We start from the raw sequence: 18,409 nt of genomic DNA, 5'->3' as shown, positions 1-18,409 counted from the left end.
TTCTGTTAATGTATTTTTCATTGTTATTACTTCAATAATATGATCATATTTTATGGAGATTATAATTATGAGGCAGTGGCCCTAAAGTGATAATGTTAGCTACAGATCACACAATAATGAAGCACTACTACCTCTGGCCTTCAGCGGGGGTGTTATCATACTTCTAGGTAACCATCCAATGTTTTCCTTTTGTACAATTGAATGAKCTATATAAAAAATATTTACAAATAATATTTTTTTATAAAAATGTGGTATACCAAGGGACATTCCAATCAATAAACTGGTTTATAGTGAAGTGACTCCTAACTTCAGACTTCAAACTTGGGACAAAGTTTAATCTATACTACCAGTCACTGTGTCCCTCCCCTCTGGGTTAATATTGCTCACAAAACTGAGTAACACATTTATGAGGGCATTTTTCAAAGGAGCCAAGACATTGGCTTGATCATCGAAGGACCTTTGTGCTCAGATGAGAGAAAAACAACATGTTCTTGCCAAACCCAGATGACGCTATGAACTATAGCAGTATAGTACAAGGCCTTACATATAATGTCATAGGAGATAACCAACACATACCGGAAATACATTAGTCTAATGCGTATATTGTTATTGTATTACTCCATTTGTGCTGCTGCTCAGCTTCCCTTGACATATTCTATGAAAATATTGGCTAGATGAACGTCTACCACATGTAAAGCAAAGGCTACAGAGTGAAGAGAGATGATTTCCCTTGCAAAGTGGCCCACAAATACCCAGATGTTAAACTGAGGCAAGTGGCACAATGTTATACAATAGTTATTAGCCAATTATTCAATAACATAACAATATAAACACAATATTCTTATGAATGAGACTCAAAAAGCTATTGCCCTCAACATTATCATTCATTTAAAGAAGATCTCCATAGTGATCACGTCTCATAATACAACAATCAGCATGTTTAAGCATTGGGCTTCAGGACACACGGTCACTGGTTCCAAGTACTCATTGTGAGGTTGGGAGAGTGTACATGTAATAAAAAAAGTGATAGATGAAAAAAGATACATAAAGTACTCCTTTATTTTAAGTGTCAGCAATAAAGTACATCAATTGATATCACGTAACTGCTTTCTCAGTACTCAGATTTAGTTTGTTGGATTCTGGGTAAACTTAACATTGCTGTACTAGAGACATGACAGATCAGAAGTATGGTATCTGCGGGATGATAGAGACTGGTTTTTACATCAGAAGTTAATGGTTATCTGTAGGAGTGAGATGGCTTTGGGAATGTGTAGGGGAGACGGGTGGAGAGCTTAGAACCTAACAATGTCACTGAGGGAAAGAGGGTGATGTATAATTATGTCAGGATATGTTATTGTTAGCCATCAGGGATCCTCTGGGTGGAGAAGAGACACCGTCTGGTATCAATAACCATGACAGCCTTGGAGTTGGGGAGGAGTGAGCACTTTGGGGTAGAGGTCAGGTTAGATGAAGTGAGGAAGAACAGATATCACTAAGGTCCTGTCTAGCAACAGGAATGCATTGGCTGTTCAGTTGCAGAGGAGACTCAGCCTAGGAGAAAGGGTTAAATATCAGTGCTTGTGTGAAAAAAGTTTTGGTCTGAATTACAGCTGTAACGACTCTTTGGGAAGAATTAAACTTGGTTAAGCTTCTCTAGTGTCCGTGAGTTATTTAATCAAAATTGGAATCTAACAAGTTAAACTGCATGTTAGAATGCTGATTAATAAAATGTTAGTTACAGACAAAATGTCTCATCTAAAATGTTCATCAAATATCAATTTATGAATTGCAATTACAGTATTTCTCAAATAAATCTTTGGACAATCTTATTGTTTCAATATATATATTTTTTTATCATCAAAACTATATATAGATTGTGTCTTACTGCACAATGTCTACGTTTAAAAACATTACATTTTGTAGCAAAAATAGTCAAGGCAAATGACAGTATATCCATCGCCTGTCTACTGCCATTTGACATCAGTTTCTAAAGTAGAAATGTTCAAACAGGGGTCAAAGAAAAGGGAGATTCACAATAAAAATAGGAAGAAGGCTGCATCACAACACAGACACAGTGACACATACTTTCAAATTCTAAACACTAAGGAAGACTAATTCTCATATTTCATATTGCTCTTTAAACCCATTTGTTTCAAGTAGTGTATACCTACGAAACACAGAGCGGTTTCAACAACACCCTCCACCTTCAAGCCCCTGCAGCCCTGTAAGTCCTGTTAGTGTAAACATCTAGCCCTTGGCCATGTGCCCATGCCCACACTGTCCATCAGCAGGTCAGGGTTATGCCCCTGCCTCTGCCATTGTCTCCGCTCTTTCTGGGCATTGCATGCTCTGTGCAGCCCGGGCCCCAGGGCCATGTTGGTGAGGTCCACCAGCTCACGGCGGTGGGACAGCATGGTCACCATGTGCTCCAGCTTGGAGCGGATGGTGGAGTAGTGATACTGACGCTCTTTGGTCAGCTTGCGGAAGCACTCCCTCAGGTTCCCATCGGGGGGTGCAGTACAGTGACGGATTGCAGGGCGACGGTCCACCCCATGGGGGGCGAGGTGCTGCCTGGGGGAGGTAGAGACAGAATCTGAGGAGGCAGCWTCACTCTGAATGTTGTTGGTCTGGGTAGTGGTGCTGGTAATGGGAGTAAATATAGCCTTGTTGGGGGAGAGGTGCTTAGTGTACTGAGTCAGATCAGTCTGCACTCCAAGGTCCACCGCAGGGCAGCTGGTCTGGGTGGAGACATGGCAGCAGGTAGGGACGGAGGGTGTGACCTGCACATCCACTGCTGATGTGACAGTGGCAGGGTCACCTGTGGGCAGGCACTGGGCGGCACTTCCAGCCAGGACCTCCTGCATGTGTTGCTGCTCCATCCAGTCTTCCCCTATGGTGGAGGAGGCCGACACCGGGCTGCTCTTCCCAGTCATTTCTCTGGAGGGCGGCACTGCCACAGCCTGGGCCCGGCTGGGTGTGCTGGTCAGACAGGCAGTTTTCCCCAATACTTCCAGACAGACAGGCTTGACTGGGGACCTCTCTTTGGCCGGCTGAGGGGATGAGGTGACGGGGTGTTTGATGAGGTGGTCGTAGATGCCACTGTTTCGTGCACTGGCTGGGCCCCTGGTAATAACAGGCATGGACTGGGCGTAAAGAATCCGGAACTCCTCATCAAAGTTCTCAGTGATCTGACCAGACAACTCGATCATGTTGCTGCTGTTTAGTTTCCCATCAGTCCAATTGAACCTAAGAATGTAAGCAAAGGGCTTTACAGTTGTATACCCCATATCAGTCAAATAAGGATGGCAAAGTCACTTACAGCAGCTAGGTTCATACAAGTTGAAAGTATTGAGTGTTTTATAGGCTTTTTGCTCGGGGGTCTTGTAAAAAAAATGGGACATTTTTCAATGCTATACTGCATATAATTATGTGGTAGTAAAGCAAGAAGTCTTTACCTGTAGGAGCCTGTAGTCACTCTGTTCCCATCAATCAACATAAACCGTTCATGAACCTTCCCAGTAATCTTGGCCCCTGACCTCATGAAGTATGTACCACCAGTTATGGTCCGCACTCGCATTTGCTTTGTTGAGGAATGAAACAAAAACAGTATGAAATACTGAATTATCATGCTTCTAAATCAGTAATAAAATATCAGCTTATTGGCGATAAGACATGACACACAGGTGGAGTCATAACAACATATACCTTAAGATCGTCCAGGCGCACATTGATGTTGTTGCACATTTTGAGGAATGCCGGCACACAGGACCAGTCCAGCAGGATGTAGACTGGAACTCTGCGCTGTGTGCACGCCTCCTGGAGATCCTTAAAGATGTCCAGGTCTGTCAGAGAGTCTGTCACTATGGCGATCACCTGTAATGGTAAATCAAATCATTTGTTAGTCAAAGCACAATTGATATAGGCCCAGTTTACAATTTAAAAGAGGCTGCTCTTCTGCCTTACTATTTAGGGTCACTCTAAACGGGCTCTTATGCATGCTTGTGCCCACAAACCAGGTCTTAATCAAACATTAAGAAGGAGTAAACACTAAGCCGGCTCCTCTATTGGCCACACTCTCTCTGTCGTGTATCTAGATGAGCCTCCCTGCAGTCAACTGTGGTATGTTGCCATGGCAATCATCTTTAATGCTTGGACTGCAAACAAATGTGTTTCTATGACATGGACAATCTGGACAATCAACAATAACTCAATAGCTTACAGATCAAGGGCCATTTGGGGCATTTCCTAAATTGTTATTCTGAAACTGATCAACTATAAGGCCTGAAGCAGAGAGTAATTCAATTCCCTGTAAATACAAAGATGTAACTCAACTCTGATTTCTCCCACTTAGCTGTAAACCAACCTACAGCTCACCTGCACACAGAGGCAGATGACACACAAGGATAAGCATTAAGAAAAGTGCACACCAACACTATTACATGTGAAAAGCATGTTCAGACACATTCATTAAATGTACTATTACTGTAGGCGCTCCTCTGAACCAGACTTGGAGTTGAAGCTTTTCATCAATCTCTCCATTCTGGAACGATAACTCATCAGGATGGTAAGGAAACTGCATTAAACTGACAGTTCCAAACACGTCCAGAAATGTGTTGAGTTTGAACATGTGACTAACAGGTGTCTTTCTTTCCTCTGACCTTTCAAGTATCTTGTGCTCCTCACATTAGGTGATATAGTTTTCAAAAAGACTATCTGTGAATTATAAGAAAATGCAACAGTACTTTAAATATGAGTATTGAGAAGAGCATCACAGTATAAAGGTTCATCCAGACCTCAGAAAGATGTAGTGTATTCGGAAAGTATTCAGACCGCTTCCCCTTTTCGTTACATTACAGACTTATTCTAAAATGGATTAAATATTTTTCCCCTCAATCTACAGACAATACCCCATAATGACAAAGTGAAAAGACTGCCACTCTTCCTAGAGCTGCCCCCCCCCCGACCAAACTGAGCTAACAGAACCCTAGAGGTCCTCTGTTGAGATGGGAGAACCATATGTGTAGCACTCCACCAATCAGGCCTTTATGGTAGAGTGGCCAGATTGAAGTCACTCCTCAGTAAATGGTATATTACAACACGCTTGGAGTTAGCCAAAAGGCACCTAAAGGACTCTCAGACCATGAGAAACAAGATTTTCTGGCCTGAACGCCAAGTGTCACATCTTGAGGAAACCTGCCACCATCCCTATGGTGCATCATGCTGTGGGGATGTTTTTCAGCGGCAGGGACTGGGAGACTAGTCGGGATGGAGGAAAAGTTAAACGGAGCAAAATACAGACAGAACCTTGATGAAAACCTGCTCCAGAGCGATCAGGACCTCAATGACCCTAAGCACACAGCCAAGACAACGCAGGAGTGGCTTCGGGACAAGTCTCTGAATGTCCTTGAGTGGCCCAAACTTGAACCTGATAAAACATCTCTGGAGAGACCTGAAAATAGCTGTGCAGCAACACTCCCCATCCAACCTGACGGAGCTTGAGAGGATCTGCAGAGAAGAATGGGAGAAACTCCCCAAATACAGGTGTGCCAAGCGTCATACCCAACAAGACTCAAGGCTGTAATCGCTGCAAAGGTGCTTTAACAAAGTACTGTGTAAAGGGTCTGAATACTTATGTAAATGTAATATTTCAGTTGTTGCTTTTCTATACATTTCAAAAATATATATAAAAACCTGTTTTTGCTTTGTCATTATGGGGTATTGAGTGCAGATTGATGGGGGGGGGCAATGTAATCGATTTTAGAATAAGGCCGTAACGTAAGAAAATGTGTAAAAAGTCAACGTCTGAATACATTCCGAATGCACTGTATAAAGGCCTAGAATACCATCAGTCAGTGACTGAGTGGATGCTTTGGATGGTCACGTTTGAGTAAACAGACACACCCAGGGTCAGGAGCCGATTGACTGACTGACTCAAATCAAACAATCAATACGTGGCTGGTATCGTTTGAATTGTACATCTGAGGTGTACAAAATTGAGTAAAATAGCAAAATGGTTCTTTCCATAGGCTATAGGCCTAGTCCTGAAACAATCTATATCAATAAGGCCGTCATTGTAAATAAGAATTTGTTCTTAACTGACTTGCCTAGTTAAATAAAAGGTTAAATAAAATAAATGCACACATTAAACACTGTAGTCTACAGAGCCGACTAAGCTCAACAATTTAGTTGATTTTACTGTGCTCACCTAGGTGACCATTTTAGTGTTTTGTTAATGTTTTACCTCCTTGGCACTTTGAATCATTCTTCTCGCAGCTTCCTTGCAACTATAGATGCATTCTCCATAACTGGGTTGGAAGTGGGCGACAGCACGAGTGACTCCTCGGTAAGAGCCCGATGTAAAGGCGGGCCAGCCGATTTCCAACAGTGGTGGCTCCACGTCGGAGACCTCGGGGAAGTAAGTGACGGAGGAGCAGTCCATGGAGCTGTTTACCGACTGTTCAAAAATCACGTCCTCTGCGTGGAGGGACACACAGCGTGGAACCACCGCAGCACGGCCAATGCGTCTGATCTCGTCATCCGAGAGAAAGTTCGGAATTCTCTCTTTTCTTAGAAATCCCAAAAACGAATCAACTCCACCTGAAATAAGTTCCTCTAACGCCAGTCGGTGCCTTTCGTTGTATAACTCCTTTACATTCAAATCATTTCCCTGTTTTCTTGACGGCCACCTTACAGGTGAATCTTCCAAACATTGCGATAGAGCCATAACGTTAGGTGAACTATTTAGAATAGACAGTAACCATTCAATTCAGTGTCCCTCTGATACGCGTGATATAATGTAGCCTAGCCAGAAGAAGCAAATTTGTATTTTGCAATTTGCTCAGTTCCAGCCCATCCGTAGTCGGCATTGGCTACTCGAAAGTTAGGAACCAGAATCGTGTACACAAGCCTGCGCTTTAGACCTGTCACTCCGCTATAAGCGCTCGCTCATTGGCCAGCAGTTTGAATTTGGAGGCAAACAAACCCTATCCAGTATCCACTCTGAAGTCACGACCTCAAATGCCCGGACTAGCCTACTGTAGAACTACTGTACATTTTGACACTACGAAAAATCACGGAAGGAGTAGGCTATATCATATGATTATAAAACTAAGCACAAGCCTACTTATCTGACTGGTGACATTTATGTCCCTAATATTTAAAAAGGAGACCACTTAATCATTAATCATGTGTGTTATCAAGTTATGTTAGTTGTGGTATCGTGGTATAGATCATGTATGTGTAGTTTATGCCTAATAATTCAAACGTTTAAACAMTGTAACTTAGTTGGCAATAAAATGAATAATTAACCTTGCAATTCAAATGATGGACGCAATGTCCCAATGCCACATATTGGAACCTTCTGTTTTTACCACAAGTCTATAACCAAGGAGTAAGACCATGTACATTTTTACAGACACGATGAAGGTTCACGGTAGGCCTTTGGGTATAGGCCTGGTCTGAAATAAGCTATATCATATGATGATAAAATAACACGTCTAATTGGCTGATTTATCATGACATTGATTCCTAATATTTAAAAATAGCACCAGCCCAGCATGATTTAAAGTGATTGATACGGTCTATGTATTCCTGAATTGAATTCAAAAGATTAAACATATTGTTGTTGGCAATCAAAATAATAATTATCATCTGGCAATGCAAATCATGGAGTCAATGTCCCCATGTTGCCACAAATTGTGCCTTCTTTTTACGCACACGTACTGTATAACCAACCAAGGAGTAAGAGCCTAGTCTTTGGTATACCTTATTTGTTTAATGGACCAGTGAAGCTAGCTAGCTATGACCTCAGATGGATTGTCCCTCGATGAAGCTTGAGTCAGTAAAGCTGGAAAATGTAAATAGAAATAGGATATGGCGCGTCGGCGCGACATATTTGTGGCAAGAGCTATCCAGCCCTTTACGCGCACTATTCATTACGCTGAGCAGGCCTTTTTGATATTCAGGGACAATCTCACTCTCAACGTTCCTGTGGTTAGACAGACGAGGCGCACGTTAAATTGGCAAAACAGAGTTACCCAATTATTATGTAGCCTATAGGTATTCATTAGGCTAGACTGCTTTCATTATGTGGCAGGTAAGACCTTTTCTGATAGGAAAGGACGTCAAAATTATTAAGCCACATCTTTGGCAAATTCTCAAATACACTCTTCAGTTTTCAACAGGCATAGGCTAATTAAGACATCAAAACTATGACCGACCGTGGTTCGTGTCCAACACTTTCGCTTCGTTAGAGCGTATCTCTCTATACATTCACCGTCCAACCCCCGCCCTTCTCCAAAATTTAGATGAAAGGGTTTAGGATGTTGGGTGACGCTCTGAATCACGTGTTCATAGGAAATACACTCCGTATAATTTTTGGCTACCTCGTCCTGCCGCCGAGCATAGTTGTTTTCTGTCCATACAGTGTGCGAGGAGAGGTAATGTACCTTGCTGTGGTCACTGTCGGACGGGTTCACGCCAGTTGATCGGGTTCAACTGAGGAGAGGACCCACCCCCCTCCTCTCAAAGCGCAACGAACGGAGCTAATCTAATATTATTAATTTCTATATTAATGTCGTATTCCATTTTACCCCGGTCGAACTATCAAGGTAAGGTCACTTTTCCTTGTAGTCTACAATAGAATAGCTCGAATTATTTTTGTATAATCACAGATAGTTTACTCCAATTCTGGCTATTGAATTGTATCTGGTGCTGTAGTCTAGGCAGTATATATGAAGTCGCCAATATATAAAATGGCGACAGTAGGTGGGGGGTGCCGAGTTAGGATTTTTGGGAATATGTTTCATTCTAACGTTACAGTATGAGTTGAAGATAGTCGCAAATAGCCCAAACACCGAGCCAATGTTTGCCAACAGGCTACTGGAGTGAAAGGGTTAACTTGACTTTTTGTTACAGTTTCAAGAATGTAGTCTACTCAACGTTGTACTTGCCCTCTCGCACGCTACAATGTGACGTTTCTGATTAATTTATTGCACAACGCTGAATATTTCCCCTGCTTTTTGAGCGAGTCAGTGCTGACTATTTCAGTATCCAAGTTCTAAGGACTTTTTATATAACGAATACATAATCTTATTGGATGTGATGTCTGGTAGTCTAATTTAGACCCAGACGTCCGGCTGGATTTACTACCCAAAATGTCTTCCTTTTTAATCTATGAATTTTAAAGCGACGTTAATCCATCCTTTCAATTAATCAGTTCAGTAGGCTAATGTATGATGTTTCATTGCAGACATTGTTGTTTTAGCCTATGTATTGAACAATTGTTTTGTTTTACCACCTGTTACCGCGTTGCGTTGATGCTTAGAGCTCGACAATCAACTGCATTTTGGAAGCTGTCATCATGTTTTCATCTGTCTTTTTTAATGTGTGTCAAACTGTCAGGATATTGCACACTGTAAACTTTTCCTCACGATTCCAATCTCACTAAAACAGACAGGACTCGCACATTATTCATGTGTAGCCAATTAATTGACCCTGTAAAATCAAATTTTAGTTGTCTCTTAGCTGGCCATCATGCCTACAAGTTTATATTGGACCATAAGATGGTATTCTACCTCTTGAATGAGCAGCACAAAATATTCATCTGGAAACTATTGGTTTAAATATTCAACCCTCTAATCAGGGGAAATGTGTGAGTGATTCATGCACATGCAATGAGCCAGGGGCATCATGCCCATTGGAACTGAAGGAGCATGTCATGCTACCAGTGGTATATGAAATATCATTTAAGGTTATTAAACTAGAATGAATATGCAGACACCTAATTTGACCATTATTGCCCCCTCAAAATACATAGATGCATGAAGTTCGTAAAAGAGCCTCATTCTGCTACTATGCTTGGCAGACGTCTCTCCTTACTGACTAATACAAAGCTAGACAAGCTAGCTCCCATAGCTTGGCTCCTCTAGGCTAGCTAGGTTCAGCCTGGTCCAGTGAGTGTGTCTGTGTAGAGGTTTGCACTCTTCTAGGCGGTTACACTGGGGGAATGTCAATTCCCTTTGTGGATCCCTGGGAACGTTCTTCCATCTCCCTTCTCGGAACTGTTCTAATGAGGCCAGGCATATTGCCTTTTATCATGACTCCCTGCAATTAGGAACAGCTCACAGTTGTGGTTATGGCCATAACAGAGAGTGTTTGTATACACAGACACTGTGTAATGGGCAGAGAGTGCCCACCCCACTCTACAAAAACATAATTGAATGCCACTCCTTAGTTACTGTACGAATATACCGCTTTGAGGATTAAATGTTCTGATGTCTATCGACACCAGTCAGATAATATTTTCATGTCTGTGGCTTAGGTTTCACTGTGCCGTATAGTCATTGCCAGAGCACCATCAAGGAGGTCATATGGTCGTGATTTGCAGTTTTAGCTGACATCGAGTGTATAACATTCCTCGAGTTCAGAGAGGAAAATCAGCTATCTAATGCCAACCAGATCTATTTCCCAGCAGTTCCGTACAAACAACCATATTCGTGATAACAGCATACTTCCCCCTCCTCACAAAAACAGTCCCATAAGCATACTACTTAGAGAGCTTTGTTTTGTTAGTCTGAAAGTCTATACCACTCTGTATGGGTTTGCTCTTATTCTCTCCTATTCATCGTATGGTATTGCTTTTGTCTTAGGAGTATCGAGGCACAAAGCGATCGAAAGCCTCCCTGAGACAGCATGTTTGCTCAGTTCCAACCAAAAGAAACTTCTCTGCACTCGTGGAAGAAAAAAACTGGGGGCTAGAGAGGAGAGAGCCCCTGCCACTTTCTCTGTCCCGTGCAAGAAAGGTTTGGTCAGCAGGAGCTGGCATTTGCCAAGCTCTGGCACTTACAAGAGGCTGTGATGTCAGCCATTTTAGGTTGGACAGTACAATGCGCGATACGCCGCCATTTTTCTTCGTTTTTTCTTTTTAAGTTGCCATATCAATGGCATGGAGTCCAAGATACAGAACTGAAGGAGATTTATTCATAAAAAAAACACAGAAATAGGCTCTCATTACTCAGGATTTTTTCACACATTTTTGGTCTGTCATTCAGCCAGGCCATAGAGGAAGGCTTTGGTGAACAATATAAGATTGTGGTGGATGACATGAAAATGCATTTGAACAGAACAAGAGATGCTTTGGCAGTGTACATTATACTGTATTACAATAACTCAGTCCTCAGACCTCTGTACCAATTTTACAAGACAACACTGACAGGATGTCCTTTGCAATGTATATATCCCTCATTTGTCTTTTATGAAAGGACTGTCACAAACACTTAATCAGTAGAGTGGACTGTGCAGTCGAGCAGGTATTTATGTATTGTCATTGTGAGAAGGTGTCTTTACCACTGACCCACCCAACCCCAATGGTCCGGAACAGCTAAGCCAAGACTGGCATTTTCAAAGATGGCACAGCAGGAGGCTTAACTTTGTCCTTTGCCTGGCATAAAAGGTMGTCATTTATGTGTTTATGTGTGTGTGTGCGTAAATGCGTCTGGATGTGTGGTGGGTGTAGTCGAGAGACTCCTCTGTGTGTGGTGTGGTGGGCAAGGAGAAGAGAGGGGTTGCTATGGCAATGTTAACACATGAGTGGCACCGCCGACTGGTCTCCCAGCGGACCGGGCTGCAGTCATGGAGGCAAGGGGGGCGAGGAGGAGACGTTGACAACACCTGCGTCTCTCAGCAGGCATTCACACGTTCACACACCCTTAGTCATATACTGGTACACACATAAATACATAGAACAGACAGACACACACACACGCCCTGAAGACACAGTCAAACACAGAATTAAGGGGCATACAAACGACCAGATGCTGAAGACGGATACACTGGGTTAACCACTTACATCCTTGGCTGAAGGTGTGACAGTGGAGCTTACAACTCTGTAGTTAATGTGGATATTATGGACATACAAACACTAACCCATGAGAATACACTTGAATTATGATGTGCAAACTAAGTCGCAGCCATTCAGTCAAACACACATTACTAGTCACAGAAATCATAATAGACACCCAGACATGCAGGAAATTGAACAATGGCAAGTTGACGGACAGTCGTCTAAATAAGTTTCCCAGTGCTGGATCACTTTTCTCTTATAAATGAGGCGCCATTGTTCCCAACATCTTCCTTGTTCAGGGAAGTAATTGCTATCTGTTTTTGACTTATATTTGGATGTCCAGTTGATCCACTCACATGACTTTAATCTATTTAATGAACATTTGGCAGAAGATGTACTCCTAAACAGATTTTTCCTATTGTTTAGGTGTGTCTATCAGGAACTGTTTTGTCTGTCCCACACCCACTTATGCCAGGCACTGTTTCTGTTGATTTTCAACTCAAAACCAGGGAAGCAGGCTGAGGCTGTCAGACTTTCAAGACAGCCATGGATCACTGAAATGATAATATATGGAAAACAAATGTTGTCATAAAACAGCCAAGATTTCTCATCAGCCCTTGTGATTGCAGCACCACCAGACTGTTTACTGGCAGTTGAGTTTAAAGAGAAATATTTCTGAAAGCTTTGGTGTAAAACGATGTTGAAGAGAACAGGCAAGAAGGGTGTGTGTTGTGTGCGTGTATTGGAGGAAGTGGAATACTAAAACACTTTCTCTGTCATAATCACCCAGCTGTCTGTCTGGGTCTGCTTTCCCTATGTCGTTCTTCTGTCCCCTCACTCCTCAGTCATGTGACCAGCGACATGGCATTGCAAATACCAATCTGTTTGCAAATGTCAACAGTGCGAGTGCCTATGGGCTATTTTATTGAATGTGTACCACTTTACACCCCTTCAGATATGAAGCCACATTTTTTCTTAACATTTTATTCTAAAAAGCCAAACATGAAGTAGTCTCTTGAAATTAAATCATGCTGGCTGAGTTGAGCACACAAGGTAATACGAGGACTTTGCTTGTGAAGAGTGAGCGGAGGTGTTCTAAGAGCTTGTCTGAGAGCTCTGTCACTTTGCCTCAGTTCAGATCAGTACTCCCCAGGTCTACGGAGATTAAACTCTTTTAATCTCAGCCATAGAGCCAGTGCCAGTATCGGGACATATGACACACCAGGAGATGGTGCTCGTCTGAGTCGTCTCCTTCAGCGCTGAAACACGAGGCCCCTCTTTTCAAAGTGCACAATTCATTGGCTCCAGTCCCTGTCTGGGAAGCCCTTGTCTTGTGTCTGATCGCACCTCTTACTCGCTAGATAATGCACCCCATTCTTTTGAAAGGTGACCTGGTTCTTTATGTACCCATGCTCAACTTTTGGCCTGTCTTTGGTTTGTCATGCAGGAAATTTGATGTTTTAGGAGGAGAGATACCAGGGCAACGGCTGTCTTGCCACTAGGATATTGCTCAGCACAGTACTCCTGTCCTGGACCACATCCACACAGGCTACATCAAATAACCTATTAGTGCTCAGATAACATTATTTTCCATCACATGGTCTTTTTTTAAATGGCATGGCCTTTGTATTTTCTTACCCCTTTTTCTCCCCAATTTCGTGGTATCCAATTAGTAGTTACAGTCTTGTCTCATTGCTGCAACTCCCGTACGGACTCGGGAGAGGCGAAGGTCGAGAGCCGTGTGTCCTCCGAAACCCAACCCAACCAAGCCTCAATGCTTCTTGACACAATGCCCACTTAACCCGGAAGCCAGCCACACCAATGTGTCGGAAAAATCACCGTACACCTGGCGACCGTGTCAGCGTGCACTGCGCCCGGCCCGCCACAGGAGTCGCTAGTGCGCGATAGGACAAGTACATCTCTGCCGGCCAAACCCTCCCCTAACCCAGATGACGCTGGGCCAATTGTGCACCGTCCCATGGATCTCCCGGTCGCGGTCGGCTGCGACAGAGCCTGGAGTCGAACCCAGAATCTTTAGTGGCGCAGTGGTCTAAGGCTGTGCCACTATACATTTTGGGAAGCCCCTCAAGTCGGAAAATCTGGCATCTTTCTAGAGCTCTGATTTTCTGACCGGAAGATCACTGAGGTCATGATTCAACCTTGAATTTTTTTCAGAGTTCCCAGTTGTCTTGAAAGCACCATTCGTCACTTTCCACATGGCTAGTCTGATGGTGCTTTCAAGACAACTGGGAACTTGGAAAAGATCAAGGTCAAATCATGACCTCAGTGATCTTCAAGTCGGAAAGCAAGAGCTCTAGAAAGATGCCTGAGTTTCCGACTTGGAATTTGGAATTCCAAGTCGGAGATTTCCGGGTTCCCAGTTGTTTTGAACGCAGGATCAGTACCAGTCTCTTTTAGTCTGGTTACCGGTCTTTTTAGCTAACATTCTACTCCTTGCCACTCTTGTCATTTGCTTTCGGCAATCTCAACGTTCAATATAGAGCCGGATTTATGGCGCAGTTGCTGATTCGTAGTTGGAAACAACATTCATATTTTCCATGACAATGTTATGGAACATGTGGTGCTTGCAAATTTTGCGCAATATATAGTTTGAATTTTAAGAACAACAATAAACAACACCGTTACAACCTGCTGCAGTCAATGCAAGATCATGTTGTTCATAGTGGCTAGAGAAGACTCCGTAATGAGAGAGAATTAATGATACTGAAAATATTAGCCAACAAGATTCAATCGAGCTATGTTTGCTTCAGTTGCATCCCCATTAATGATAACGAGAGGAAAGAAACTAAAAAACTGACACCTGTTGTCATTCCTCGCACATATGCTGATCATCATAATTTTCTTATATTTTTACAATTTTCTTATATTATTTGTCATTAAGAGATGGAGTCTAGACCGGCTATTTTAGGAAACTTTTGAATGGAATTAGCGAACTCACACGTGTCCTAAAAGGATACTACACTGAGCACTCGTGCTTGGCTGCCATTTTGGGACAGTATCAACAGTGGACTAATGAAAAACACACCAAAACATTGTTTTTAGTGGATTTTTCCTTTAACTACGGTATCATAACCAGTAACTTAACTTCATTGGCTGCCCGTCCACTGTCCACACTATACTAAAACCATAGCATCACATTTTATTAGATGAGCATGAGAAGACCAGACTCTCGCATGAGAGCTATAGCCTTCATCTCAATGGAATGCACTCACTAAACCTGCTGTCAAGGGTTAATTGTGTGCTGTATCATGACCTCTCCGCTGGCTAAACATACAGCAAATGCCCACGTCTGGATGCAGCAAACCGGGATTACTGCATAAGAGGCTGGTGACCTAGTTTTTTGGGGTGTTTTTTTTTTGTTGTTGAAAGGGAGCCGTCATTAGAAATAAAGAGGCAGTTACAAAAAGGACGTCACGGCCCATCTGGGATCAGCATGTATTGTGGGCAGTCATTTGGGATTTTAAATTCTGGAACAGGTTCATTTTTTTATTTACTGACCAGCAGGCCATGGTGAATGCATACATGTGACTCCATTCAGTTTCACTGGCTGAAGACATATTGTTTTGTTTTAGGAGTGTAGCCATGTTCAAGAGAATGTGGATGACTGTAAATCATTTGACTTAAGATTTCAATAACGTAATAGTGTGCGCATTCTGCATACTGAGTAGCGGGCTCTATTGTAATATATAAAGTAATAACACTCCTTGTAATAAATACTTTTAAGTACTGAGAGCGGCACTGATGAGGATGATGATGAACATTCGCTAAAGAGAGCTTACACATGTCTATCTACCAAAGCATCATGATATCTCTGTGAGAACTAGATGAATCAAGGGCAGTTTTCAACACCACATCACACGTCAACAAATTCACAGCAAGAGAGTCAGAGAGAGGGAGAGACAGAAAGATAGAGAGAGAGAAAAAATATGTGTGGGGAGGGTAGGGTTCACCAAGAGTGCAGCGAGTAAGAGAAGCCGATTCGTGTTCTCACTTTCCGATTCTGTTTTTGTGCTCAGAATGTTGTTGCATATGATAGAGTGCCCAGAGAAACAATCATTATGAGATATTTAGCTACATAACTGTAAAAACAGAATAAGCGGAAATCACTGACCTGTGTCCTGAAAAGGTTTCAAACTGCATTAAGGGGTGTGCGTGCATATGTGACATTTTAAGCAATTGTGAAGAACGTCATGTGTGAGTGTTTTACAGTACAAAGGGGGTATTCATGGATGGATAGGCATGCACCCCAAAAATCTGAGGGGGCACAAAGTACGTGAGGATGGCTGGGGGTTGGTCTGGAAGGGGGATAGGCCCCCGGGTCCGGAAGTTGGAGAATTTAGCATTTTTCAAACACCTGAAATAGCTTTTTCCTGCAATCTAGAGCCATAATCATTATGCTTAATTCAATGCATACTTATTGAGGTGTCTGTATCCTCCCGACTGGTGGTTCGTACATGTAAAACATGTATGTATATATATATATACAGTGGGGAGAACAAGTATTTGATACACTGACGATTTTGCAGGTTTTCCTACTTACAAAGCATGTAGAGGTCTGTAATTTTTTATCATAGGTACACTTCAACTGTGAGAGAAGGAATCTAAAACAAAAATCCAGAAAATCACATTGTATGATTTTTAAGTAATTAATTGGCATTTTATTGCATGACATAAGTATTTGATACATCAGAAAAGCAGAACTTAATATTTGGTACAGAAACCTTAGTTTGCAATTACAGAGATCATAGAATCATACGTTTCCTGTAGTTCTTGACCAGGTTTGCACACACTGCAGCAGGGATTTTGGCCCACTCCTCCATACAGACCTTCTCCAGATCCTTCAGGTTTCGGGGCTGTCGCTGGGCAATACGGACTTTCGGCTCCCTCCAAAGATTTTCTATTGGGTTCAGGTCTGGAGACTGGCTAGGCCACTCCAGGACCTTGAGATGCTTTTACGGAGCCACTCCTTAGTTGCCCTGGCTGTGTGTTTCGGGTCGTTGTCATGCTGGAAGACCCAGCCACGACCCATCTTCAATGCTCTTACTGAGGGAAGGAGGTTGTTGGTCAAGATCTCGCGATACATGGCCCATCCATCCTCTCCTCAATACGGTGCAGTTGTCCTGTCCCCTTTGCGAAAAGCATCCCCAAAGAATGATGTTTCCACCTCCATGCTTCACGGTTGGGATGGTGTTCTTGGGGTTGTCTCATCTTCTTCTTCCTCCAAACACGGCGAGTGGAGTTTAGACCAAAAAGCTCTATTTTTGTCTCATCAGACCACATGACTTCTCCCATTCCTCCTCTGGATCATCCAGATGGTCATTGGCAAACTTCAGACGGGCCTGGACATGCGTTGGCTTGAGCAGGGGGACCTTGCGTGCGCTGCAGGATTTTAATCCATGACGGCGTAGTGTGTTACTAATGGTTTTCTTTGAGACTGTGGTCCCAGCTCTCTTCAGGTCATTGACCAGGTCCTGCTGTGTAGTTCTGGGCTGATCCCTCACCTTCCTCATGATCATTGATGCCCCACGAGGTGAGATCTTGCATGGAGCCCCAGACCGAGGATGATTGACCGTCATCTTGAACTTCTTCCATTTTCTAATAATTGCGCCAACAGTTGTTGCTTCTCACCAAGCTGCTTGCCTATTGTCCTGTAGCCCATCCCGGCCTTGTGCAGGTCTACAATTTTATCCCTGATGTCCTAACACAGCTCTCTGGTCTTGGCCATTGTGGAGAGGTTGGAGTCTGTTTGATTGAGTGTGTGGACAGGTGTCTTTTATACAGGTAACGAGTTCAAACAGGTGCAGTTAATACAGGTAATGAGTGGAGAACAGGAGGGCTTCTTAAAGAAAAACTAACAGGTCTGTGAGAGCCGGAATTTTTACTGGTTGGTAGGTGATCAAATACTTATGTCATGCAATAAATGCAAATTAATTACTTAAAATCATACAATGTGATTTTCTGGATTTTTGTTTTAGATTCCGTCTCTCACAGTTGAAGTGTACCTATGATAAAAATTACAGCTCTCTACATGCTTTGTAAGTAGGAAAACCTGCAAAATCGGCAGTGTATCAAATACTTGTTCTCCCCACTGATATATATGCTTCTCTGCAAAATTCTGGGTAAAAGATTGCTAAACTTATTCATTACATTTCATTATTGATTGCTTTTCTAAAGTCTACCAACCTTGCAGCAGGCATGCCAGCTAAGGTAGTTGGACAAGCTAGCTACTCTAACTTGATTGACAGCCTGAAATGGCTTCTTGGCAAGTAGTTATGAGGTTGGGAACCTATCTGGACTAGCTAAAGCCAACTTCATAAAATTGCTAGGTGGCTACCCAACCACGATCCCCCTGAAATATCAGACTGTAGGGACCATGGCACTAAATCAAATCAAATGTATTTATATAGCCCTTCATACATCAGCTGATATATCAAAGTGCTGTACAGAAACCCAGCCTAAAACCCCAAACAGCAAGCAATGTAGGTGTAGAAGCACGGTGGCTAGGAAAATCCCTAGAAAGGCCAAAACCTAGGAAGAAACGTAGAG

General features: G+C 42.7%; 2 protein-coding genes across 3 annotated transcripts in view; one reads left to right on the top strand and one right to left on the bottom strand.

Annotated features, from left to right (window-relative positions):
• Positions 1 to 1,041: 1,041 nt before the first annotated feature.
• fam83d (family with sequence similarity 83 member D) lies at positions 1,042 to 8,183 on the bottom strand. The gene is made up of 4 exons (XM_023994996.2): positions 6,242 to 8,183; positions 3,706 to 3,873; positions 3,456 to 3,580; positions 1,042 to 3,246 (listed from the first exon to the last, which is right to left on the bottom strand). The coding sequence occupies exons 1-4, from the start codon at positions 6,722 to 6,724 to the stop codon at positions 2,235 to 2,237; spliced, it is 1,788 nt and encodes a 595-aa protein (XP_023850764.1). The 5' UTR covers positions 6,725 to 8,183; the 3' UTR covers positions 1,042 to 2,234.
• A 164-nt stretch (positions 8,184 to 8,347) lies between these two features.
• The window catches only part of LOC111968998 (zinc fingers and homeoboxes protein 3), an 18,335-nt gene continuing 8,273 nt past the window's right edge, over positions 8,348 to 18,409 (top strand). For both annotated transcript variants that reach the window (XM_023994985.2, XM_070445443.1), the window contains exon 1: positions 8,348 to 8,609. The gene's annotated coding sequence lies outside the window, so the exon portion shown is untranslated. The remainder of the gene's footprint in view (positions 8,610 to 18,409) is intronic.

This window comes from Salvelinus sp. IW2-2015, linkage group LG1 (assembly GCF_002910315.2).
Source record: "Salvelinus sp. IW2-2015 linkage group LG1, ASM291031v2, whole genome shotgun sequence".
In the NCBI taxonomy this organism is placed as follows: Eukaryota; Metazoa; Chordata; class Actinopteri; order Salmoniformes; family Salmonidae; genus Salvelinus; species Salvelinus sp. IW2-2015.
Note: the sequence above shows the minus strand (reverse complement) of the source record. Positions and strands in the feature narration are given on the sequence as shown.